Source organism: Electrona antarctica (assembly GCF_951216825.1).
Source record: "Electrona antarctica genome assembly, chromosome: 5".
Taxonomy (NCBI): Eukaryota; Metazoa; Chordata; class Actinopteri; order Myctophiformes; family Myctophidae; genus Electrona; species Electrona antarctica.
Window position 1 is genome coordinate 41,188,365 of NC_136810.1, and position 27,741 is coordinate 41,216,105.

Genomic DNA, 27,741 nt, shown 5'->3' on the forward strand with positions numbered 1-27,741 from the left:
AGTCCGGCGGTTTACAACAGTGGTTCTCAACCAGTGGCCCGGGGACCACCAGTGGTCCTTGAGGTGGTTCCAGGTGGTCCTCTGCTAAATGATGGAGAGCTGGTAACCAAATGTACCATATAGATCTTTAACTCTTGAGAGTAAAATATGATCATTTATACACTCTCAAGAGTTCCATTATGGGGTGCATACTTAGTTTAGACTAGTCATTGGTTAGACATGGGTTAAGGTTAGGTTTAGGTGTGCTGCCCTGTGGGAGGTTAGGTTTAGGGTGAGGGTTTGAATTGAAAGGCATTTGAAATAAAGTAAAAATGTAACTTTTCAGGATTAAAATGCAAAAATAGCAACAAAAAAAAAGTATTTCCTACAGCTATTTAAGTCCAAAAATCTATTTCCATTTTCCAGCCATTCAGTTGCAAAAAACTAAAAATAATCTGGCGACCCCCCCAAAATAATTTGGCGACCCCTGAGGGTCGCGACTCGTGACCCTCAGGTTCTCAACCTGTGGGTCTGATGTAATTTTTACAGGGGTAAATATGCATACGCCTGTAAGAGTAGCTCTTGCCGATGTAGCTAATGGGGATCCAAATGAACAATTACCACGAAGCTCAGGAACCTATAGCCGACTACAGCCTGTGCAGCGCCATGTGACTGTCTGTCTGGTCAGTGCCAGGTGGTGAGGACAGGCTCCAACATCCCAGCTCCACTGACCTATAACACAGGACCCAGGGCTGTATTCTTCTGATCCCCCCCCCTCCTCTACTCCCTGTACACCCATGACAGCATGGCCACGCACAGCTCCAGCCTGGCCATTGAGTTCGCAGCGTAGTGATTTCAATAAGTATACCACATGTGGTATACTTATTGAAATGCCCATGTGGCTTGGCTTATGTTGGCCAAACCAAACAATCTCTAAAAAATAGAATTGGGGAACACAATTCTGCAATACGCACTGGTAACCTAGATTAAGCCATGGCTATAGGCACTACATACAAGCCAACCATGGCTCCCCAGCATCACTACGCTTCTGGGGTATAGAAAAGATCTCTACCTCTTCACGAGGTGGAGACATTATTAAGAAAGTGCTATGCAGAGAGGCCCATTGGATACACACTCTTAAGTTGTCTTAACACACTGGAACCCATGGGCCTAAACGAGGAACTGAAATTGTCCTGCTTCCTCTAATTTTCCCTCAGAATCCCTCAAGTGTCACCACCAGACCACTACTCAGGCTGCTTCTGCTCTACACTACTGCTGCTGTGCTGCCCTTGCCGCCCGCCCCCTACTGGGGCCCTATTATTATTTGTGCTGTATGTCCTTGGCCATTTACCTGGGTTTTTTTGGCCCCCAAAGCAGTCTATCCCCAAACTAGGTTTGGTCTTCTGCCTCAATTTTGGTTTTAATCTTATATCTTAATGTATGTACTTCAAATATGAACTTGACAGTTGTCTCTTAATCCAAAAATGTTGTTCTATTTGTGTATTTGACACCTTACTTAAATATGAACTTGACAGCTTTCTCTTAACCAAAAACGTTGTTCTATTTTTGTACTTGACACTTTACTTAAATATGAACTTGATAGTTGTCTCTTAAACCAAATATGTTCTACACCTGTGTATTTATAGTCTGTATATTTATAGTCTCAATGCACTTTAACTTTCATCTGGATAATTCATCACTGTTAGGTTCCATGTGAAAAATATGTATGAACTAATGATTGCTGGCTGTGTGACATTGGTTAACTAAGGGCCTGCCCCCTGCACCATGTGTGTACTTAAGCCTTACTGTGTTGCCCCCTCGGGCTATGACCTGACGAAGATGTAATTGACACATCGAAACGTTGTCACTTTTTACCTGCACCCTGTTATAATAAAATAAGGGCCTAAATCGCCTGAGCTACTCCAGTGCCTTCGAGTTCGAATGATGGGACTATCTTGGCGTTCGGCTCTGCTACATTTTTCTCCCTCAGGGACATAGACTTAGATATACAATCAGTAAGACACCCTGAGGGCGAGAAGCGTGCACGCATCCTGACGGCAGACTGCTGGGCGAGCGCTGGCACTTTGGAATGGGGGGTCAAATCAACATATCCGCCTGGGTGACAGCTAGGCCGGATTAACAATGGAATTTACTGGAGTTTAAGCGACAGGGCCCGCAGCATGGAGGGCCCTGTGTGTGCCAGACTATTACAAATAGGTACATCTGTTGCTTCCGTCGAAACCGTATTCATAGGTCACCGATTTCAATGTACAGTAATGCAACACAGGAAGCCCAGTTAGTGTTTTTGGTCGGTGTTTTTCTTAACCACTCGGTGGGAGGAGACTCGAAAAATAGCAGATCCAGCGTCGGGGAGCAGCCTTAAAACTCTATGGGAGCAGCGGCGATAGTGCTGCATGGCCGTGCGCTGAACGCACGCGCGTTCATTCACTGGGTTGTTCTTGATTGTGTTACGAGCACGCATGATTGCCACGTCAGCTTATGGGTCTTTCATAACAGTGTATACACCCACATAGAATGCAGTGTGCTGAGTATATATGTTAAATAACTCTGTCCACGAGTCCACGACGAATATCTTTAGGCAAATTAATGTGAATCAACTGCAGAACAAACATAATAAGAGAGATAATAAGTGAGGCATAACATTAATGTTCTCACAAGCGTATAGGCAACGAACAGCTGTAAAGAAATTGTGTTCCTGACTTTATGATAACAAAAAAATTCAACAATCAGACAAAACTGCCGGTAAGGAAATACATGAGATTGATGAGAAACATATAGATTGCTCATCAAGGACATCTTGTAATTAAATCACTAAAGCTTCTGCGCTGGTGTAATTCACTCTCAACATAATGTCAGACACATTAAGGGCAGAAATTGCTGCTCAAGTCACTCACCATTTGATGCTGTGAAATCAATTGCCACTGTGAAATTAATCTGAGTCCTGCAAGACAAAATCAAGCACAAAAGCAGTGGGGAGTGTGTGTGTGTGTGTGTGTGTGTGTGTGTGTGTGTGTGTGTGTGTGTGTGTGGGTGTGCACGTGCGTGCATGCATGTGTGTGTGTGTGTGTGTGTGTGTGTGTGTGTGTGTGTGTGTGTGTGTGTGTGTGTGTGAGAGAAAGAGCGAGAGACAGAGAGAGAGAGAGAGAGAGAGACATGGAATTATCAATCAAGATAAATTACAGTGCACACAGCGGGCGGTGGCATGGTAATTAAACCGCAGGGTTAATGTCAGCTGACATCCTGCCAATATCAGAGCTACAGTAGACATGATAATCCTCTGTATCAATATCAGAGCTACAGTAGACATGATGTAAACATGATGATCCTCTGTATCAATATCAGAGCTACAGTAGACATGATGTAAACATGATGATCCTCTGTATCAATATCAGAGCTACAGTAGACATGATGTATAAACATGATGATCCTCTGTATCAATATCAGAGCTACAGTAGACATGATGTAAACATGATGATCCTCTGTATCAATATCAGAGCTACAGTAGACATGATGTAAACATGATGATCCTCTGTATCAATATCAGAGCTACAGTAGACATGATGTAAACATGATAATCCTCTGTATCAATATCAGAGCTACAGTAGACATGATGTAAACATGATAATCCTCTGAGCTCAGAGTCTCTCCATCATCTCCACTACATTAGCATTATAACACCTCATCTACACTGCCAGCGATGCGAGCGAGCGATGAAATCTCATTAGAAGTCGCAATTTTCATTGCGACTGTCCTGACGTACCACGAGTGACAACGTGTCGTGCAGCGACGTCGTCCACACCTCCTATATTCGCTCGCAGAGTCTCTATTTGAGCGAGGTTTCGCGGCCCCAAATACTTTTATTGGTTGAGATCTACACGCTACTATTTATTGGTTATTTGACCGACGCTCCATATCAGGACAGTTTTTCACACGTCGGAACGCTCGCTCCTTGCCTGTGTAGATGAGGTGTTAGCAGTGATGTACCCTGGGGTGGTCTTTTAGATGGGTCCCACAGGGACATTTTGAGTCCTATGTCAATGATGTTACAGTACAGTACTGAGTACAGTATTACATCCCAGGACCCCTGGGTTTCCTAGAACTGGAGGTCTGAAAAAAATCATTAACATGGTGAATCACATCTTGATGATGTCATCAAGATGTGATTTACCATGTTAATGATTTTTGTTAAACATTTTTTTCAAACAAACACAGAATGGGGGGGACTTTTTTATTATTTCCATTTACAGCTCTAAGGTATATTAATGACATAGTCAAAGGTTGAAAATGAGTGTGCCCCGGATTGAAAATGTCCCAGATTGAAAATGTACTCAGGTAAAAACAACAACAGTAACGGTGTCAAAATGTACTAAAAGTAAAAGTACTCATATTGCAGAGTGAAAACATATCACAAGTTCAAATGTGTACAAAATCTTTAGAACATAGCAGATCTACAAGCTCACAATGCGTCACATCGTGACACATTGTGAGCTTGTAGATCTGCTATTATCAAATGGCCTAAATGTATATACTGTAGGGTTGAAGTGGTTAATGTATGTTTTCTATTCAAAATTAAAATCTCCAAAGTAACTCAAGTTTTCAAATAATTGTAGTAGAGTAAAAGTAAAAGTCTTATACTCAAGTAAAGTACCTCAAAATACTACTTGAGTAGTACTTGAGTAAATGTACTTAGTTACCGCTGATGGAAGGGAACACATACTACTGTACATGAGTAGATAGCACCGGTGGGGTTGCTGCATGCTATCGTGAAAGTTCATATCGAAAATGTGATAAAGTGCTTCATAAAATTTAAATAAAATGAATGGATTCAAGTAAAGGCCAATGAAATCCAATTCAATTTGCACCAGAGAAGAACAGACAGACATACAGCTCATGCTGAAGTAACTTACCCGCCTTTGATGTAGTCTAGAAAGGAAAGCTCTGTATCCACTAAGCAGGACAGAAGTGTGACCTGTGAGACACATTGATATGTATTATTGACATGCACTGTAGTGTATGTGTCTTCTTTTGTTTAGGGGCGCCAGCCCCTCCTATATTCAGCTATTAGTGTAGATTTTCGTCTTAAACAAACATTAAATTCCCATTGACAATGAATGGAGAATTTACGTCATGATGTACGATGATACTTCACACATGTGTGATTTTTATAATTATGTCAAACTGTACATTCTAAGTCAGTGGTTCTCAAAGCCTGCAGAGGTCCTCGAGGGGGGTTGCAGGGGGTATAAATGGAACCAAAAGGGACACACGGTCCATTTGGTTCCATTTGTACACTCTCAGAGTTATGGAGGTTTGTGGCCTAACGCATAGGAAACTGGCTGGGTCCTTGAAATGAATAAGATTGAGAATTACTGCCCTGAGTTACATGTAAATGCCCTAATCTGCAATGGTATTATTGGGCTGCTAAATTGCGATCCATTACAGTATATATTATTTTGCATCTGAAATGTCACCTGCTTGGTTGGATTTAGAATCCTGTCCTGTTCATTCAGAGTTACCATTGTACTTGTACATGTATTCGGCAGATTTGAAATATAAAACAGCTAACCCTATTGTTTTGAATATGATTAATGCTTGGCACGACATTAAGAAATATATGGGCATATGCAATAGTTTGTCTTGCTTTAGTCCTATATGGAGCAACATTAATTTCAAACCGGGGACGTCCGATGCAGGCTTTTGATTATGAGAAAAGCAGTAAAAGGTTTACCGGTAAGTAAAATCCAGTATATAAAGAGTAGAGTAGAACCCACTTAAAGCCCACACGGGCAACCCAAGTGTGAACCACCTGGTGCCCGCTGACATTTCCATATGGGTCCCATATAGTTAGCCCACCTGGCTCCCATATAGGTAGCCCACCTCTAAACCATATGGGACCCACATAGGTGTGCCGGCTGGGAAAGTACTTGTGTCATTTGAAGAATTGTCAATTAAGTATAACATTCTAAGGAATCATTTCTTTAAATATCTTCAGCTAAGAAGTTATATATCAGCCGCCCAAAGACACTCTCTGTCTAAGCCAATTCTTTCCTCATTAGCAGGCCCGAACGGAATACGCGGCCGCGGTGTTCCGATGAAAACGACGCGGAATTTCCGCGGAAATTTAACACGTTCATGTTGTAGTTTACTTTACCCAGGCCAGCATAATATTAACCAGTGGACGCACCCGCCCCTCCCTCCTCCCCTCATTCTCTACTGCTGACTAATATGTTGGAGGCTCTGGACGAGAATATTTAATATAACTTTATCAAAACTTCAAAAGCTGTCGGAAGTCCTGTCTGATTTACTGCAGAGGAGCCGACTGCTGAGTGACACGCGTCTTCGTCGTCATTCAATAACTTTTATTCGGATGGGGGCCGCGGGGGGTGTTGTTTCTTGTTTGCCAACACACAATGGATTACCTAACAGGTATTTCACTGCGCGTCTGAAGCAACAGGAGTGCGAGTGATTTGGGTAAGTAGCATTTACATTTAGGCTACTATTGTAGCTTAGCTGGTTTGGTTAACATGCTGAACTAAATTAAAAAAAATTGGGCAGCGTTGCTGCGTTTCGATCGCTCCGAGAGGCAAGAGAGAGCTGAGAGAGAGAGAAAGTGGGTGTGTTTGGAGAGACTGCATGCGATGTGCGTGCGAGAGAGAGCGAAAGTGTGTGTGTGTGTGTGTGTGTGTTTGGAGAGAGCGTGCGTGCGAGTGAGTGAGTGAGTGAGTGAGTGAGTGCATGCGTGCGTGCGTGTGTGTGTGAGAGAATATGAAATATTTTTAGATAGTATTACTCAAAATGTTAATGTAACACATCTGTTTACAGTTACACGGTACACCTTTATTTAATTCCTATTTATATTCATATTTATTTGTACATAGATTGTTTTCTTGTCTCGTTTCACTTTTGCTTTGGCAATGTAAACGTATGTTTTCTCATGCCAGGCAATAAAGCTATTTTGATTTGAATTGAATTGAATTGAATTGAGAGAAAACCTTTAGCTGAGAGAGATGAAGCAGGAGCCAGGGACCCCATATCAAATTGTGTTGCAGATTCAACTTTTTAATATAGCTTAAATATAGCTTGCCCACTCTGTTTTGGTGCCTAGCTTGCCCTGGTGCCCAGTCTGCCCTCCTTTCCCTAGTGCCCACTCTGTTTTGGTGCCTAGCTTTCCATGGTGCCCAGTCTGCCCTCCTTTCCCTAGTGCCCACCTATCCCTGGTGCCCATGTCTGCCCACCTTTCCCTAGTGCCCACTCTGTTTTGGTGCCCACCTATCCCTGCTGCCCACTCTGTTTTGGTGCCCACCTATCCCTGGTGCCCAGTCTGCCCACCTTTCCCTAGTGCCCACTCTGTTTTGGTGCCCACCTATCCCTGGTGCCCAGTCTGCCCACCGTTTCCTAGTGCCCACTCTGTTTTGGTGCCCTAGTCCCCTAGACAGCACCATGTCAAACAGTGCAGTGTTGTGTTGGATTCATGTTCAGTATTTTTAGACACCCACTTAGTCGCACTGTCGCAGCATGAGGCATCATTTGGGAACTTGTAGATCTGCTATTTTCAACTAATGTTACCCTCAGAATAGGGATGCTAGGGTTTTAACACATTGTCTTTGTTTTGCAGTACGATCTAGGACTGAAACCCTGGCTGCCTGCCTCTCCAAGACCCATGTACTGCTGAGAGGAAGAAGTTTGTGTTGGATTTTATAAAGGCTCTGGTTGAGGCAGATATTCCTCTTGAGGAAGCCCCCAAGCTGGCCCCTGGCTATCTGGCTGGCTGATTGACTGAGTGACTGACTGACTGACTGACTGACTGACTGACTAGCTGGCTATAACTGACTGGCTAACTGACTGGCTGGCTGGTTAACGGACTGAGTGGATGGCTGGCTGGCTGGCTAATGGACTGACTGGCTGGCTGACTGACTGACTGGCTAACGGACTGGCTGACTGACAGACTGACTGACTGGCTGGCTTTTTGGCTGGCTGGCTAATGGACTGGCTGGCTGGCTGGCTTGTATGTTCATGGACCCATTGTAATTTAATTTCACATTTGTTATTTGAATTCTACTAAAGGATGTTCATGAAGGAGTGAATTATTATTGAATAAAAATGGATGAAGTCGAACATTTGACTAATAGATCTTAATTACTTTGTTGTTGTACTTTAAGGTTTATTTCGCATATTTAGAGTTATTTTTGCTCTAAACACATTGATTATAGTCCTGGATAACTGTCTAAAACCTTAAAAGGAAAAAAAAAACACTCCGCAGAATCCCGCAGATTTTCCTCCAGAGTCACCGCAGAAAAACAGAAAAAAACCCGCAGATTCCGTTTGGCCTTACTCATTAGGTAGCGATTATGAGAAATGGTCAAGGAAAAGGTTTCATTTAATTCTGGTATAATTTCCTTATTTCTGGTTCTGGAGAGACTTCAGAGAAAGTTTTAAATGCATGGCGGGAGGATATAGGTGAGGATATTTATATGAAGACTGGAGGCATGTACTGAGGCCCAGACACAAACAGTCATTACAAGTTTAAAGCTATACTAGAATATAAATGGTTGATACTGTACATAACTCCTGTCAAATTGCATAAGTCCAATGATAACATACCTGATAACTCCATTAAATGTGATAAGTCAAGGGGTACATTGTATTTGGGAATGTACAAAGACAAAAGCACTCTGGAATTTTGTTATCAACATGCAAAAAGTTTGTAAAAAAAAAAAAAAAAAAAAGAAGAAAAATCCCCTTGACCCAAACGTTTGCATTCTGGGCTTAAATTCATACGTATTGAAAACGAGCGCTTCCAAACTCTGACACTGCACGGAAAGAGAAAGTAGCTCATAACATGTCTATGGTGGATTATTATGAAGCATACATACATTTTGTAGATATAAACGTTGTTTAATACAATCAGATAAGGACTTTTCTGTTTGGATGTATGGGCTGTGAAGGTCAGAACACCGTTTTTTTGGCCACTCAGTAGGCATCAGGGGGGAAGCCATCAGGGGGAGGGCAACGACAGTCGGCATGAGAGCCAAATATCAAACCTGCTAGATATTCAGAAACGGTCGGCGAGCGCTTTTATCTGCGCTACTGTATGTCTTCTCGCAGAGCCATTACAGATTGGACAGAGAGGGATAACACATTCCTCCTCCAAGTAGGGGTTTCAGTGACAGGGACCATAAACATGGGGGGAATGGGGATGTCTACATTGGGAAGGGAAAAAATAAACTGTTGATAAAAAATAATCTGGTATCAGAACTCTTGAGTGTGTTTAAATTGGTACACACAAAATACAGTGTCAATTTAACTGTGAGATATTGTGGAGCTGCTAGCTAATAGACGCCTTAACAGACGACGTCACACTGATGAGAAACGGCATGCGCGCGCATAAAGGCAGCAGAAGAACACCACCTCTCATAAGATGCAATGGAAAAGTTCTAACTGCACTCACGTGTAAAAATGCCCCATCAAACTTTCAGATGCTGTTTTTCTCCCAGTGTGGAGGAAGAATGATTAGGATTTTTATTGTGATCTCTCGCCCTTGAAATATATAATCCTTGGTTTCTGTTGTGTTTGAACAATAATAGCAATTCAAAACAGTTGTCCTCAAAACCACACCTCCAGTCGCTGTCATAAGAACGGGAGGTGCGCTCATGATCACAGCAGCAGAGCCTGTTTGTGCACGGCTGCACGCGCGCCTGCAGCCCATCAAGTATAATTTATGCTTCGTCCCGCGATGGTGTCGCGCATGCAGACCTCTACACTCACAACAGTCGCATCTGCGATGCAATGTGAGCTTGTATATCAGCTGTTCTCTGTGTGCAGTACTGTTGGGCTTTGAAGTATAAATATCTCCTAGGGTGCACCTCACTAGCCAACTCACAAGAGGGAATTGATTACATGAAACAGTCACCCGTGCGCCCAGTCCCAATGTTTGTAAACAAATAATTGGTCTCACCGTTCCTGAGTTTTGGTACTTTTTCTTCTTCTTTCCTTTCTTCCTTGGATTTAGCACCTGTGAATAGAGCAGGACCTCCGGGTCAATCCATTGATCAATAGTATAGAATAGAGCAAGACCTCAGGGTCAATCCATTGATCAATAGTATAGAATAGAGCAGGACCTCAGGGTCAATCCATTGATCAATAGTATAGAATAGAGCAAGACCTCAGGGTCAATCCATTGATCAATAATATAGAATTAAATAGAGCAAGACCTCAGGGTCAATCCATTGATCAATAGTATAGAATAGAGCAGGACCTCAGGGTCAATCCATTGATCAATAGTATAGAATAGAGCAAGACCTCAGGGTCAATCCATTGATCAATAGTATAGAATAGAGCAAGACCTCAGGGTCAATCCATTGATCAATAGTATAGAATAGAGCAGGACCTCAGGGTCAATCCATTGATCAATAGTATAGAATAGAGCAAGACCTCAGGGTCAATCCATTGATCAATAGTATAGAATAGAGCAAGACCTCAGGGTCAATCCATTGATCAATAGTATAGAATAGAGCAAGACCTCAGGGTCAATCCATTGATCAATAGTATAGAATAGAGCAGGACCTCAGGGTCAATCCATTGATCAATAGTATAGAATAGAGCAAGACCTCAGGGTCAATCCATTGATCAATAGTATAGAATAGAGCAGGACCTCAGGGTGAATCCATTGATCAATAGTTGACGATAGTGTAACCAAACCCACAGACTATTCACTCTTTTCTTGTTGTCACATTGACGGCGTGATGCCAGGCGATAAAGACTATCATGGGAACTCAACATACATGGAAAGTGCAAGAGTTTTTCCTTTGTGCGTGTGTGCGTGCGTGCGTGTGTCATTCAATCACAAATTTACACAGAATGTTTATTTGTTCTGCATTTCTCTCTGCGAAACTGTACTCTCACTGTATCATTCACAATTACCCACTTTCAATCTGACATTCCTTTTGGGCATAATGTAATTATAGGCAAAACATTTCAAAATATTTCATGAGAAAGAAATCCAAAAGAATTTCAACATTTTCAAAAATGGTGATAATAGCAGATTGTTCTGATCTGGGGCACAGGAGCAGAGCCACTCCACCAAATACAACGCAATAGCATTGCAATAAATGGTTTTCAGATTGAAATGATAGGATGTTCTATTTACAGTACTATATACTGTATGAGATATACTGTACAGTATGTATGATGGAGTGCACCACAGACCATTGTAAGCTGTGTGTGTGTGTGTGTGTGTGTGTGTGTGTGTGTGTGTGTGTGTGTGTGTATGTGTGTATGTGTGTGTGTGTGTGCGTGTGTGCGTGTGTGTGTGTACGTGTGTGTGTGTGCGTCAGTCAGAACATCACCTCGTACACGTGGAACTGTGATTGACAGCTGGCTATCTCTCTGTAGCTGGTGCTGAACTGTCCGATAAAGTCGTGACTGGGAAAGCGAACAGACACAAGCATACACAAACACACGCACACACGAACACACGCACACACGAGCACACGCACACACGCACACACACACACACACACACACACACACACACAGACACAAGCGCTTAAAATTAAACCACCGCATGGTAGCAGTGGTGGAAAGTATCTAAGTACATTTATTTAAGTACAGTACTTAAGTACAATTTTGAGGTATTTGTACTTTATCTACTTGAGTATTTCCAACTTCCAGTACTCCAGTAGAAATATTGTACTTTAACTCCACTAGGATGAAAACTTTAGTTACTAGTTTGTAGACTTTGATTATTATTATAAAACATACATTAACCACTTCATCCCTATATACATTTCGGCCATTTGAAAATAGCCAATCTACAAGCTCACAATGCGTCGCGAGTCTTGTAGATCTGCTATTTTCAAAAGATATTTATACATTTGAAAACTTTAAATGGGACATTCTGCACAATTAATACAATTAAGTACATTTTTAATTCCGGACATTTACTTGTTGTAACAGAGTAGTTCTACATTGCAATATTTATACCTTTACTTAAGTAAAACAATTGAGTAATTTTTCCACCACATGGAACCTATAGAGGGTAAGGGTATGCGTGTGACATCATCATCATACCCGGAAGTTATGCGGGAATGCCTCCTGAGTGGCAAAAAACTACTTTTCTAGCCTTGATAGCCCATACAGTTGGAGGCCATCGATATTGTCCTTTTCTTTTTGCTGAGGTTTGCGTGATCTGCGCAAAAGGACAGTTAACCCATTTTGGGCGGGAACCCCTTTTGGTGTTTTATTATGTTATAATTTAGCTATTGAAAAATAGCAGATCTACAAGCTCATAGCGCGCCACCGAGTGGCGCGCTACGAGCTTGTAGGTCTGCTATTTTTGAAAAATCGTGAAAATATTTATTTCAGAAAACTGGAGGATTTAGAAGGATTTTTTTAAATTTTGAGGTCAGGCCTAAATGGGTCAAATGATAAGGGACAATATCGGTGGCACCCAACTGTACGTACATCCAAACAGAAAAGTCCTATCTGATTGCATTAAACGACGTCGTCAAACGACATTAAACTCACTTTGCCACTCGATTTCCCATTCCCTTTATGCATGCGCGTACCCTCTATAGACAGAAGACCAGACTATGAACAGGAGAAAGGGAATTAACACTGCCTTACCCTCCGTCTCTGTCCCAGTCATAGACCTCCACCTTTATACTCCTAGAGAGAGAGAGAGAGAGAGAGAGAGAGAGAGAGAGAGAGAGAGAGAGAGAGAGCGTGGGTGGGTGGGTGGGTGGGTGATTCCATTAAAAACCCAATTATCACCCCCAATTTAGAATCTGCGCTTAAAAAAGGCTAGTCGCTCATCTGTGGAGAAGAATGATTGGGTGCTCTGAAATGGCCACCGCCACACATTAAAAGGGCCGTCTGAGGCGGGGATTTTACAAGAACATGGGATGGAAGAGATCCGGAGCCACAGATCTGGCTAACTTTGTCGAGACTTTGTTGACATCGTCGCACCACCACAAAGTATACAAAACTGAGTTTTTGTCTGGCATGTTACTAAAGTGAGTTTTATTTTTGCTTGTGGTGCCATCGCCTTGGGTTGTTGTCTCCTTTATTTTATATCAGGACCAAATAGCGCTGGTTCTAGGGGCCGATTCATACTCCTATTTTACCGCTGTTTCGGCGCTGTAGTGCCGAAATGATTTCGGCTCGTCAGAAATTTTCAGTAGCACCGAAGAGCCGACTTTAGGACGGTACCCGCCCCCCCGAACCTCAAATGACGTCACATTGTAGGCTCTACAGCGCCGAACCGACTTTTATTCGGCTCTAAAATAGGAGTATGAATCGGCCCTAATCCTGCAAACAGGATGTTTTACATGTTACACATGTAAACATGTAAACATATACAGTAGTTAATGCCACCATATTGAGGAGCAGAGGTGACGACGCTGCCTGAGGTACAATAATATCCCTGCCAACTGAATGTCGCCATGCTAAAATAAGAACGCTTGAACTAACGCAATACTCATCGTAAGTCATTCTGGATAAGAGTCTGGTGAGTATCTTGCATATCTTGCATCGGACATTTCAATATTGACTCTGTGTGTTCCAACTTCCTGTGTTTTGGCAGACCCTGACACACAAAGGGCGCACACACCTATTAGTTTGCATTGCACAGTGTGCTCAGTGCGTTATTTCCGAACGCGCCCCACATGTTCCTGCCACACTGTTGTGCTCATTGTAAATCTGGAGACAAACACGGTTTGAATATAAAATGTGAGTGAAGTATTGACAGTGACAGATTTGATACTGTGAGTAATACCTTACCTGTCATAGTCTCCATTACACAAAGCTCTAACAGGGATTTTGAAGGCCTGCCAAACTGGATCCAAAGTGTTCTTCACCACCTCTGTCTTGTGGCAGATGGTGTAACTGCGATGCGGACACACATGCGCAAGCACACGCGTGCGCACACACGCACACGCACACGCACACACACACACACACACACACACATCAGGGAAAGAATAATAAGAAAAATAATTAGAAACATTGAGTTACAAGGTTTCTACCCGACAATAACAACATGCAAAACGCCTCAATTTGTTTATTTACAAGGACCATTTGGACTGTTTACTATTAGTATTTAGAACAATGCAAGATAACACTCATTTGTGTTTATTTTCATGCTGAAGCTACCACCATGGTGTGTGTGTGTGTGTGTGTGTGTGTGTGTGCGTGCGTGCGTGCGTGCGTGCGTGCATGCGTGCATGCGTGCGTGCGTGCGTGCGTGCGTGCGTGCGTGCGTGCGTGCGTGCCAGAGGCTCTATTGCTGCTGTGCCCCGTGGCACTGTGCCCCGTGGCGTACAATAAATCTCCTGCCGCACAAAGTGTTAAGTGCAACCAGCCCCACTCCAACCTCTCTGACCACACACAATGTGTACTCCATCTCCTCCTCCCTTTTGTTAACCCATGTTTCAGCTGCTTCCTCCTTTCATCAGCATCCAGCCCTTTGACTGGCGGCCAGCTCCTCTGTTTGTCTGTTGACGGCTGCACACTATAATATGTTGTAATGCTGAAAGTGTGTTATGTAACCTCCAAGGCACTATTCTTGTATATCTTTGGGTATGGTCAGTTTCTGGAGCGTGAAGTGAATATGATCTTGTTCAAGTGTCTGTAAATGCAGACACTGTTTTTTTCAGCAGCAGTGTGGAGGGAATACAAATTAAATAATCCTGAATTAATACTGATGTATTGTTGATATTCATTTTGTATTCATCTTTAGCCTAGGACCCCAAATCACACGTTAGAAAGCATGAGTGTCTATTTCAAAAGTGTTTTTTGACTGGGAAGTCATATTTTGACAGCAGATTTCACCCCCTCCCTAACTAAGTATTGGACAGTATTAAAGGTTTTTCCACCCTAGAACATGATCATCAGGTATTATTATTATATAAGGAGGAAGACGTTTTTCAAAATAGTGTACAGTATTTGATAAAATGTCATTTTTATGTTTACATGCCCACCAGTTCATTAAGTATGCCTGGTTTGCCTGGTGGGTGGTGATGGGTGATGTCTAGACTGTCTACACAAAGCACAGGAGGGTCGGGGGAGGTTCTTGTCAACTTACGAGCCATCTTCGTTGCTTCGGTAAAAGACAAGGAATGGGTCTGATTTTCCAAAGAAGTCTTTCTTGTCCAGTTTATTGCCACAAAACTGCAACATTACAGACTCCTGCATGACAGTGTAGAAGCCAAAACACACACATTATTACAGCGTATATATTGAATCAAAAGGAGTAACAGCAGCGTTCTTCCCAAGAGACACAGTAAGGTTTATTACAACCCTCTCATCTGGAGATGACAGATAAGGTACCAATTATCTCATCTGGAACGACATCTGGAGCTTTTTATCTGGTCTAGGACCCATCACTCACACATCACTGTCTCTCTTTCAGCTTTCCTACTGTCTGTTTCTCCCAAACGGGCTCCCTCAGATTTCTTGATGTCTATCACTACACTACTGTGTCCGTTTCAGCATATCCACTATGCACTATGACATATATAATGTCTCCCTTTCTGCCCCAAGCTGTCTCCCCTCCCAGCTTTCCTACTGACTGTCTCCCTCCCAGGTTTCCTACTGTCTGTCTCCCCCAAACTGTCTCCCTCCCAGCTTTCCTACAATCTGTCCCCCTCAAAGCTGTCTACCTCCCAGCTTTCCTACTATCGGTCTCCCCCAAGCCGTCTCCCCTCCCAGCTTTCCTTCCATCTGTCTCCCTTTCGTCTTTGCTTTCACACATTCAGTGCTTAGTGCTAAAAGTGTGGTAGTGTGTAGGCAAAGTATAAGTGAGAGTCCAGGCGTGTAGGAATAAACTATTTATTTGTCACTTTATTTGTCAATTTGCCTAATGCCTTTAAACTTTGTCGTTTGACTAATGCCTTTTAGGTGAATGATTGTCTGGAGAAGACTGATAGTCATTCAGTCATATCCTTACCCTGCAGTTGGTCAGCTCTTCTGCTCTCACTACGATGGTGCCACACTTCTTTCCTGGCATTCCACTAGGAAAAAACAAAGAAAAGGGATATACTTTCAGAGTTTTCAAAACATTTTCCAAATGTCCAATTCAAGTACAGGTCTCACAGTGCACAGCTTTTACCATCACCATGTTGTTACAGTACATCCATACAATTCAATTCAGAACTCATACGGTATATTTCTAATTACGATGGGATGTGATGCGATGTGACCCGAGAGTGCCTGCAATGTGATGCGATGCGAGAGGTTGCTAGTAAGAATCTGGGTTCTGTGTCAAGTGAAGGGCTCTTAAGTCCTATACGCAGGCAACATTTCCCTAACCTTTTTTATTGTGATTTTCTTTTTTTCAGGTGATGTACTGCCTTAAAATGTCAAGAGTTCTAGATTACTTTATACTTCCCTTTGGTAATTTTGTCCTGGTTTAATGTCCAGCTGCGACATACAGAATTACAGATACAATCAGGGACGGTCCGGATTAACCCCCATGAGGGCCTTGTGGGGGTTTGCAGGGGTGGGTAACCGTAGTATATAAGTAACTTCATGGAATAAATTGCAGCCTACTTGCAGTGTTGCAATATTGTACTTGTACTCCACTATATTTATTTGAAATCTTTGGTTACTAGTTACTTTGTAGATTTTGATGATTATTACATAACATACACTATAACCACTTCAGACTATATTTCTATATTGCAGTATTGATACTTTTACTTAAGTAAAAAATGTTAGTACTTTTCCCACCACTGCCTACCTAAGTATGAGTTTAATTCAAGACATTTTTACTCAACTATGCTATGCAGTTGACAGCTAACACTAGTGGGGGGGAGTGGTTAGGGGTGGGGCCGTGGGGGAGTGATTATACGAGCGATTAGGGGTGGAGACAGACCCCGCTCCCAAGGGAAGACAGACTATGCACCCACTGCACACAAAATGTGGTGGAAACAGAGATACACTTCCAAACGACTTGCCCACTATACCAAGACATCAGAGACACATACTTCCCACAGATTACACACACTCAAAGCGAGTCTGAAACTATGACCAACGAGAAAAAAATGCCATACCTATTGGGAGAAATACAACAATGTGCAAACACAGCAGCAAGAATTGTGAACTGTTGTGACAAAAGAAGGTTAGCTAATGGAATACAACCACCCTAAGGACTACTATCTGTACCAAGTAGACCTACTGCACATGAAAACAGAGCTGCGACCAGGTCATTTTGACTGTTTTTTTTTAGATTTTGAAGTTGATAATCTTTGCCCATGAAGCTTTCAGAAGGTTCCCCTTCCATTACCATCATCATCCATCATCATTCCATCATCTCAGACTTTTTTGACATCTGAAACATTTTCCAAATAGGAATTTAAGCACATGCTACTTCTGTCTGATTTTACTTCAGTCATGCTAGTGTTAAACACATCTTAAATCTGATTTTTGTATACTATTTAAATAGTCTTGAGGAAAATAAATGTTGCTATTTGTCCCAAAGTGATGGCAAAAAAAATGCTGCTATTTGTTTCAAAAAAGCTTTATACCCTGTATAATATGTATATAACGATGCAATGTGACATAACTCTAGTCTACAAAATGCTGTACCCCCTCCAACTGTATTTACTTTCCCCATTTTCAACTGTTTTTATTGTATTGTGACACTTGCTTTGGCAATGTAAACGTATGTTTTCTCATGCCAATAAAGCTCCTTTGAATTGAATTGACTAGTACCTATTGTCACACTCACACCTATTCCTCTCAGCTCAGAGGTGCTACAACACTGACATCTTTTCAAGGCAATTTCTCTACTTTGGGTTTTTTCGTTCAACAAGTTTCAAAGGGTCATATCTTCTTCAAATATTTTCCAATTTCAATGAACAGTACATCATATGCAAGCTTACATTCTGTAGTTTCATAATATGTAAAAAACTGAAAAATGACATGGCCCCCTTGTGTCTCAAACAAACCACTGTATCCGGTCACATATTGCCTCTCCCACCTCAATGTCTTACACTTAACAAACTAGAACAAGCAGCGCTTAAAACACTGTTACTTCTCCCGTGACATACTGTATCTACCGCAGCGTTTCTTCACATCTCAGTTTGGCAAAGGGTATCATTCAGCCAAAGACGGCCAAGAGTGGCCGAACAACTAAAAATAGACCCTGTCAAAGGCCACAACCGCTGGGAATGAGGGAGAGGGTGGGAGGGGGCGTAATTTAATTTTTATAAATAGTATGCAGCAATGGGTGGGTGGGGTGGGGGTCTGCAATAACACAGCAGGGAAAAATCGATAGTAGATTGAAGTGAGCCTTTGAAACCTCCCCCTTATCCTCACTCCCACCACCACAGACATGGATCCGAGTGGGGTCGCTTTGACAGACATGGAGGGGGGGGGGGGGGGGTCCCTGATGCTTGGGGGAGCACTCCCACCACCACAGACATGTAGGGGGGGGGTCTCTGATGCTTGGGGGAGCACTCACTTAAATTAAGTCACATAGTGAGCAGAGGAACAGGGGAAAGAAAGAAAGAAAGAAAGAAAGAAAGAGAGGCAGAGAGACGCAAAAAGAGAGCACTAATGAAATAGTACAGTGATAGAGAGCGAGTTTTTAAATTGTATTAAAATAGCCTTTATTGCACAGTCAAAGCAGTTCACACAAGCTTGGCTTAACACAGCTGCTCACCTGTGTAACAAGCAAGTATCACTGCACCATCATCTCTGTATCAGGAATGTCAATGCCATGGCATTTTGACACATCATAACCACTGTCTTGGATTCAAACCCAGGTCTCTCTTGCATGGGATACCAAACATATGGCACTCATCCAAAGCGGAATGAACCCTCCCTGACTAAGTTGCAGATGTTGAATCCAGGTACTTACGTGGTATTTTTTCAAAGATGAATTTTAGGCATATCCATTTGGTTTCATTTTACGTTCATTTTCAACATTTCTCTTCTGTTGGTAATAATTATTCCTCTACTTTATCTTACTGTCAGTAACCCGACTCTTCCTGGTTGTCTCCACCAGGCCGAAGGCATGGGGAGAGAGTATGTTTTGCACTCCGTCCGTGTGTGTGTCCGTCCGTCCTTCCTTCCTTCCGTCCGTCTGTTACCAGCTAATCTCCGGCACCGTTAACCCGGTCGATGCCAAACTTTGCACACACACTCCCTGGATGCCAACGATGAACCTCTGCCCCACATTTTCCAGAACGGCCTGTTATAGCGCCACCATGAGGCAGCTTTTCCCATTTTTTACCTAAAACTGCACCGATCTGCGTGAAACGTTGCATGCACACTCCCTAGAGGCTAAGGACAAACCTTTGACCTGCACTTTCCGCATCTGCCTTTTATAGCGCCACCAGGAGGACAACTTTTGTAAAAAAATAAATTGATATTACTCCTCCAGATTCTGTCCAAAAATCTCACAAATCGTTACACAGTATCTCTATGGTCATGTGCTCAAGTCGGATCTGTCCGATATTTCATATTCCATCCTAATTGGCTATAATTGGCTTTCACAGTTTGCAAGATTGCCCCGTTTTGAACAAAAGCCTCAAATCATGAACGCAGCATGCAATTTACGTGAAATCTTTCACACATTTTCTTACTAGGCTGAGGAATATATCCCACCCTTTTCACATTGGCCTGTTATAGCGCCACCAACAGGTTGATTTTTGCAAAACACATTTTTGGAACAAAATGCCTCAAATCATCCAATTGCCATCAAAGGCGTATGAAGAAATGGCACCCTTTTCACATTGGCCTATTATAGCGCCACCAGGAGGCCACAACCTGACCTGCCCTGGTGGAGACCTGTGCCCAGAAGGGCACTTTTTCTAGTTCTTTCTCTTTTCGAAACATTTTGCCCTCTGAAATTCTTAACCCTTACAGCGCTAGCATTTATTGAAAAATTAGGATCTAATTCACGCCAAAATGAAAATGTATTTAATTGAATTTTATTTTATTTTATTATTAGTATTTTGTAAGGTGTTGCAGTGCAGATTCTTCTGGTCGTTGATGTAGTGTTTTGAGTGGATTGGAGAACCTCTATATTTTTGATGTTGTAAGTGTATTGTTGTGTGTTGACATGTACTGTTTTGTCTATTGTATTCATTGTGTTGTGCCCGAGGACACCCTCTAAAACGAGATGATGCATCTCAAGGGGCCCTTCCTTTAAATACATTTCGATATTTATATGTAGAAGAATTGTTATTTTGATCAACATTTGCCTGTTATTTATGGTACTAACATCAATACAGCATGGAAATACAGCACAAAATCTTATCCAATGACAACAAAATATTCAAAGTTTAGGGTCTGAGAGGCTAAATGTCATCAAAGGTGGTCCGTGGCTCAAATGCAGAATAAATAATGGGCCTTGATATGAAAAGGGTTGAAAACCACTCTGCTAGAAGATTGCACTGCTACATACTGTACATACTGAACTGTACAGTGAATGCTTCAGTGCCCGATTGACATCGCATGTTAGAGATGACAGAGGAATTGTTTTAATCACATACGTGGAATGTGATGCATCTTTATCTAACCAACCGTAATGTATCCCTTTTTTTCTCCCTCTTTCGATTCCCGTCTTCATGCACTTACAATTATTCATCCATCTCTTTCCTCATATCCTCTCTCTCTCTCTCTCTCTCTCTCTCTCTCTCTCTCTCCTTTTAGTCTGTATTAGTGCGATCTGCATCCAACTTGCTGAATACAACTGCAAAACTATTGCCTTGCCTTTTTTCATGTAAATAAATGTAGACTGTAAAGCTTGGTTTGAAAGCAACAAACCGGCTGCGCACGCACGCACGCACGCACGCACGCACGCACGCACGCACGCACGCACGCACGCACGCACGCACGCACGCACGCACGCACGCACGCACGCACGCACGCACGCACGCACGCACGCACACACACACACACACACACACACACACACACACACACACACACACACACACACACACACTGAATAAGTCTAGGTCTGATGTGATTATGTAACTACAAAGTGGCAGTGGATTCTTACATCATCTTGTGTGTGAGTCATTCATCATCAGGTCCATTCAGCTTCAACCCAGCTTCAAGCCACACACACACACCCATGTGATACTGTCCCGTATCCTATGTGATCCAGAGGGGTGCAAGTACTTAGTTTAGACAGTTTTTGGTTTAGACTAGTCATTGGTTAGACCAGTCATTAGTCCTACAACTACAACCTATCTCAAACCCTCACCCTAAACCTAACCTCCCACGGGGCAGCACACCTACACCTAACCTTAACCCATGTCTAGTCTAAACTAAGTATGCACCCCGGTCCAGAGACATTAGATATGTACATTGTACAGTATGCCATTCTCCTTGTGTGTGTGTGTGTGTGTGTGTGTGTGTGTGGGGGGGGGGGGGGTCTCTGCCAGGCAGTGTTGATTTCGACGACTAACACTATGACGAAAGATGTTCGGTGACTACCTTTTTTGACAACTAAGGTAAGATGACTAAAACTAAGACTAATTGACAATTTCGTCAACAAATAAAAACTAGACTACGTTAGGAAGGGACTAGCTGGACAAGAGATCCAGTATAAGTCATTTTACACTTGGTTGCATGCTGAAAATAGCAGATCGGCTATTTTTCGGCAATGTAAAATCAGGTCAAGTGTAAAATCAGTCATTACGACGGCATTAAGGTCCTCCAAAATACATTTAGTCAACTAAAATCTTATGATAATAGTCGACTAAAACTAGACTAAAACATTCCAGGTGACTAAAATGTGACTAAAACGAAATAAAAACTATTCAAGAGACTATGGGCTCCATTTTCGTTCAATCTTTCTAAATACACTGTTTGGGGATTTAGCAGTGGGGAAGGGGTGTCCCCCCACTAAAGTTGGTATTTTGGTTACCTGTCTAAATCCCTAAAACACCTCCGTTACCCGTTATTAGGCATGTAACGATATATCGTATATCGATATATATATCGATATTAATCCCGACGATATGAATCGATTTATTGAAATAAAAAAAAAACGATTTTGTTTTTTTAGGGGGGGCTAGTGCATTATGGTGTGTGATGTGAAATGTGAGCTTTAGTCATATTCCATATTCAAGTGCTTTTGGAGAGAAATTAGTCACTTTCAGTAGTAGAGCACTGTAGAGGGGAGCTGTGTGTGACTGTGCCCAGGTGATGATGGTCGTTGATGCTCATCAAGGAAGGCAATTATGTTTCTGCACTATCAAAAGTAATGCTACTCTTTTGCAATGTAGTTATATAAAAAAATGTGAAAAAAGCTCGGGGGGAAGATAAATTATATAAAATAAAAAAAAACAGTAATTTTTCTGGAAAATATTTTTTGTTTAAAATATCATGAAAAATCGTATCGTGAACCTCATATCGTGATACGAATCGTATCGTGAGTTGAGTGTATCGTTACATGCCTACCCGTTATATTATGCATACCGGTAGGTGTGGTTTGGGCGTTACAATAATTAAACCAATCACGGGTCCACGTACCATTGCCTTTAAGAGATCCCATATCCGTTGCCCGTTAGGCCCAGTTCTATATTGTTTCATAGCCTTACGGTCTATGGAAGAGTGATGTGCTGCTGCCTTGACTTGTGATACAAAAAAAATTATTTGGCACGGTTTACGGGTACTTTAAAACTCCACTATCGCCTTCCCAAATGTATGTGACCAAAATAGCAATTTAGGGGAAAGCGTGCCAACATGCCCATGACCACACATCTAGGTGCAAATACTGGTGTCAGCAAAATAGATAGCGGACCAAAATACCATTAAGGGACAGAGCAAGCTCCTATAATCGTAATTTTCGGGCAGCGGCTGAATCGCGGGCCGCGTCACGGGCCACGTCGCGGGAAACGACGGCGACAAAAATGGAGCCCTATGACTAAACCCAGCTGAATAATCCTATAATCACCCTCCTACCCAGCTGAAGCATGAGGATCAATAGCATACATACTGTACCAATATGTGGTGTAGCGGTTGGAAGGGGTATTCCATCCGTTTATCACCATGTGAGATCCAACCTATCCTCCCCCATCCTTGGACACCATGGTGATGAGAGAGATGGTTTGTTTGTCAAATGGAGGGCAGACAATCTGCCCCCCCCCCCCCTACCCCCCCTTAGGAGATCAGTAAAGTCTTACATGCTAATAAGATGTAGAGGGCTTTGCTTTCCCCTGGGTAGCTTAAAAGTGCTAATGTAACCTGGGACCACCGTAAGGTGCCTATGCAGTAACACCCCCCTTCCTACAGCATCACCACATACCTCTTAACCTTTGGGTAAGCTGTCCCTTTAAGTTGCACATTGTTTACCATCTTGGGCTTGTTTACAACATTGACATTCACTGCATCTGTTTTCCTATTCATCTCTGTCAGAGACAGCCACAGACAAACAGACAAACCAGGTACGCTCTCACAACTCTCTTGGCTCATATTCATGTCGCGCTCTGTTTCACTTCAAAGACCGCCATGCATGCCATCTGAAAAAAAGGGCTCATGCTGAATTTCAATTAATCACTGTCAAATGAACCGGAATTCCAAATCTAGTGCTGAGCCATTTGGTATTCATGGCAGAGGATGATGATTATGTGATGCTGACTATGGTAATGAAATATAATACAAATCATATAAAACTCAAAGTGTTTTACATGAACTCTTTTTTTGCCAACTAAACATAAATAGTCGTGTATGGGACGTTATATGCCAGCTACGGATATATCCGTACCCTTCCCCCCCTTTACACCATATGAAGCGGTTCAGCCGAAAATCAGCTTTTAACATTGGTCCGGTTGCTAGGCAACGCCTCCGTCACCCCCAACACCAGGATCTTTGCACACGGCCCCCATTTACCTACAGTCAAAGTAGAATTTTCAAAGCCTTATAACTCAGAACATACGAGCGCTGTCCTTGTTGATCATCATCCATCCAAGGTTCGGATGTCATTTGTGTTTTTGTACCACATTGCTCCCGACATGTTAATGTTTCTGGCGAAAGATAAACAGTGTGAGCTAACGCTAATAATAGCCAAACGTTACAACGGTGGTCTCTAGGCTGGGAAACAGGAAATGAACATGAGCAAAAATAGAAGAATGGGTTAGGGTTAGGGTTTACCTATACTCTGTTGCCACCTAGCGTTGCACAGAAATAATTAAAGAGAGAAGAAATCAGGAAACAAACAAAGTGCTTTGTAGTTTGATTGCCCTGAAAGGCGCCTTATAAAATGTGTTATTATTAGTAGTAGTAGTAGTAGAAAACAAAAATAGACAGAAAACACAACTAAGGCTCAAGTGGTTCTATAATCTTTTTTGGCGGCCAATAAACACCCCCCAACCCATTACACTGACCTCAATTAATGACCCAAATTAAATGAGGTACATACTAGGGGTGGGACGATATGGGTACCTCACGATACGATATATATCGCGATATTAGGCCCTCGATAACGATAAGATCACGATATTCGATATATTGCGATATTTGCGATATATCGATATATTGTATGAAATTTCATCAACGATATAGATATCTGCAACTACAAAATACTTGGAACTGAAAAAAATGCCATTTTCGTGCTCGGACACAGGGAGGGACACACACATAGCTGTCTATAGGAGTGGTTGCACCACTCAAACACTAAATGAATACTCAATAAACTCCCCATTTGACTCATACCTCATCATGTTGTTCATCACTTTATTATGAACAACATTATTTTATTTAAAATATATATATATATCGAGACTTTGCCCCAGGAGTGAAGGAGTTTCACGCGCCAAAAGGTTTTGAAGTGTCCACCTGACACGCAGTCTAATGCTTGCAGAAGGCCAAGAGCAGTGGTTTCGATCACAAAACATCATGATGGTGTTAGAGAATGCTTGTCCGAAACCCAGTGGGACAGCAGAATAGATCTCACACACTGGAACCCCTCACCATCAAGGGATAGAGGTGGAGCAGGCAGACAGCTTCAAGTTCCTTGGCCTGTTGTAACACTGTTGTAAAAAAGCAAGGACTCGTCGAAAACCTCCTCACCAGCGGTATCAAGGTCTGGTTTGGAAACACTACCCAAGCTGAGAGGAAACTGCACTTCCTGGTTGCCCAGGATCTCTTCTTCTGCTGTAATATTTCACGCGTAGTTGCTTATTTGGGCTTGATTCCTAATGTTTCACATTTCTTCATGTCAAGGAACCCCAGGTAAATATGCAATTGTCCACGGACATAAATCTGAAAATATTTTGTGCCAGGGACCCCCATACAAGATTTGTCCCATAGGAGGCCTTTGCTATGTTTCACCAGTTTCAATTAGCCCTTCACTAAGTCCCTCCCCAACCCATCCTTGTCCAATAGGCAAGTTATTAGCAGCTAAGAAAGCTTGACCTGCATAGCAACCATTATTAAACTATTTGGATTGGCATTGGACAATCGCTTTTTGGGGTGGGATTTATTAAAGGGCTAATTGAAACGGGTCTCCACCCTCAAGGGGGCCTCCGAGCTACGACTGACCGCCGGACGTCATTCAACCCCCCACCACCCTTGGCCCTCTCTCTCTCACTCACTCACTCACTCGTTGCCTTGCTCTCTCCCACAATGTTAAAGTTATTTCCTGGTAATAACCTGGGTAAAATGTGCAGCATTGGGAGGACAACAGAATAATTAGGTATATATGGGGGCCCCATTTGGTCATAAAACGGGCCTCCAGATTCCTAAGGCTGCCCCTGACAATGCCCCATGACATGAGGAGTTGTTTTTTTCTTGCGTGTTTTGACCTGTCTGCCCAAACACGATATGTAAAATCTACTGACGTTTGCCCAAACCGGCCCGACCCACGGGATTATGGTGTGTCCTGTGCAACACTACAACAAGGGACGTTACGCATGTGAATGTTAGTGTATGTGTGTGGGTGTGCATTTGGCACTCGCACATGCGCATGTATGCATTTGTGCATGTGCAGTATGCTGTACACATGCATGGGTTTAATGTGTGCAAAGGTGCATAGGCAATGTCTGGGTGTTTATATATGCATGTACTGTACAGTATATGTGTAGTCTGGTGTGTGTGTGTGTGTGTGTGTGTGTGTGTGTGTGTGTGTGTGTGTGTGTGTGTGTGTGCACGTGCGTGCGCGCGCGTGCGTGCGTGCGTGTGCGTGCGTGCGTGCGTGCACGTGTAAATGAGTGGTACTTACATTAAGGTTTTTTCCATGCGGCTGCCCAAGGAGCCTACTATCTCGCCAAGAGTGCAGAATGCCTGGCCCAGAAAGTCCTACACGCACACACGTATGCACGCATACGCACACACACACACACACACACACACACACACACACACACACACACACACACACATGCACACAGACACAGAGAAAAAGATGAATGTCAGAAGAGAAACAGTCATTATTGTCAATACACATTAATCTCTATATAGTCATGTGATCAAGATTTTTTTCATATTCCATCCTGATTGCCTAAGATTGGCATCTAAAGTTTGCAAGAGTGTTTCGCTTTGAACAAAAAGCCTCAAATCATTAATCATTAACACCACAGGTACAAGAAAGACGTTCTTTATTGAGAATTCTGATTAAAAAAACATGCAGTAATCCTGGTCTCTAAAACTACCTCCCCCTGGCCCCCCTGGGGCGCCTGATGGAGGGGAAAGGAACTGGTCGGAATAACGTGTTCCTTCCACGCGCTACGTCCGGCCAGGGAAATTCCCCCCTGTCAGGTGAAAAGAAGCAGCTTGGACTCCTCATGCATAGAAGGAGGCATGAGGTCAAACCGCTGCCCCCCCAGGTTGGCAGAGGAAGTGTAGCGCCCAGGATTACATTAGATAATTGGCACTGGGTGAAAAAACTGGGTTGCAAAATCGTGGGATAAAAAAGAAAAAGAAAAAAAAAAGAAGATAATTCTGATTAATGCATTGCCCGATTGTAGTGAAAGGCAGAAGCAGATCAAGAATCCAAGATGGATCTGTCCAATCTTTATGACTAGAACGCCATAACAATTAAGCGACTTCACATTAATATTAATACAATTAACAAACTCAAACACAAAACTATATCCTCCACTCCCACAAATCAACATATTTTGTGCGATGACTTCCTCAACATTAATCCCTCAACTTCTACAGATTCCGACCTACCTGACCTGGCGGAGACCTGTGCTCCGAGGACCACTTTTTCTTGTCTATACATGTAGTTGACCCATGTGTTCATGTGAAATCAAACTCAGAGTGAGACGACCACTAACATGTGAGATCTCTCAAGGGAGATTTTATTTTCACTTTTCCTAGTGTTATGCATGAAAAAGGTCAGTATAGTGACCGAAACGTTGCCTTCATAGTTCTCATGTATGCTCGTGCAGAGTGTGTGCAATGCATGCGTCGCGGGCACATGTGCGGGCGACATTGTCTAAATGTTGTGTATGTATGTGCCCGCATGCGGATGTGCTTGTGGAGAGTACCACGTGTTAGAATGTTTTAGGACTGGGCGATATGACTTCAATTCAATAACACAATTATTTCAAACGTTTGCCTCGATTATGATTAATGAACAATTATAATAAAATAATAAATAGTGAAAGTAGATGATCTACAAGCTCACAACACGTTGGGATGTCTCGCTTGTAGAACAATTTCCGTATCTTTTTATATGCCTCCATTGGACAACAAAGTATAATAGAGGGTCAAGTCTAATCAGACTAATCGTTTTATTCAATTATGAGATAATCTATTTTAATTTATTTGTGT

General features: G+C 42.5%; 1 protein-coding gene across 1 annotated transcript in view; it reads right to left on the bottom strand.

Moving 5' to 3' along the window:
• The window catches only part of LOC306923040 (copine-8-like), a gene marked incomplete at both ends in the record, with an annotated part of 134,515 nt that overhangs the window by 30,028 nt on the left and 76,746 nt on the right, over window positions 1-27,741 (bottom strand). The window contains 9 exons of the mRNA XM_079501023.1: window positions 2,895-2,941; window positions 4,908-4,969; window positions 9,956-10,012; window positions 11,346-11,421; window positions 12,625-12,666; window positions 13,780-13,884; window positions 15,083-15,186; window positions 15,947-16,010; window positions 26,183-26,259. Of these exons, the coding sequence (XP_079357149.1) occupies window positions 2,895-2,941; window positions 4,908-4,969; window positions 9,956-10,012; window positions 11,346-11,421; window positions 12,625-12,666; window positions 13,780-13,884; window positions 15,083-15,186; window positions 15,947-16,010; window positions 26,183-26,259 (634 nt within the window). The remainder of the gene's footprint in view (window positions 1-2,894; window positions 2,942-4,907; window positions 4,970-9,955; window positions 10,013-11,345; window positions 11,422-12,624; window positions 12,667-13,779; window positions 13,885-15,082; window positions 15,187-15,946; window positions 16,011-26,182; window positions 26,260-27,741) is intronic.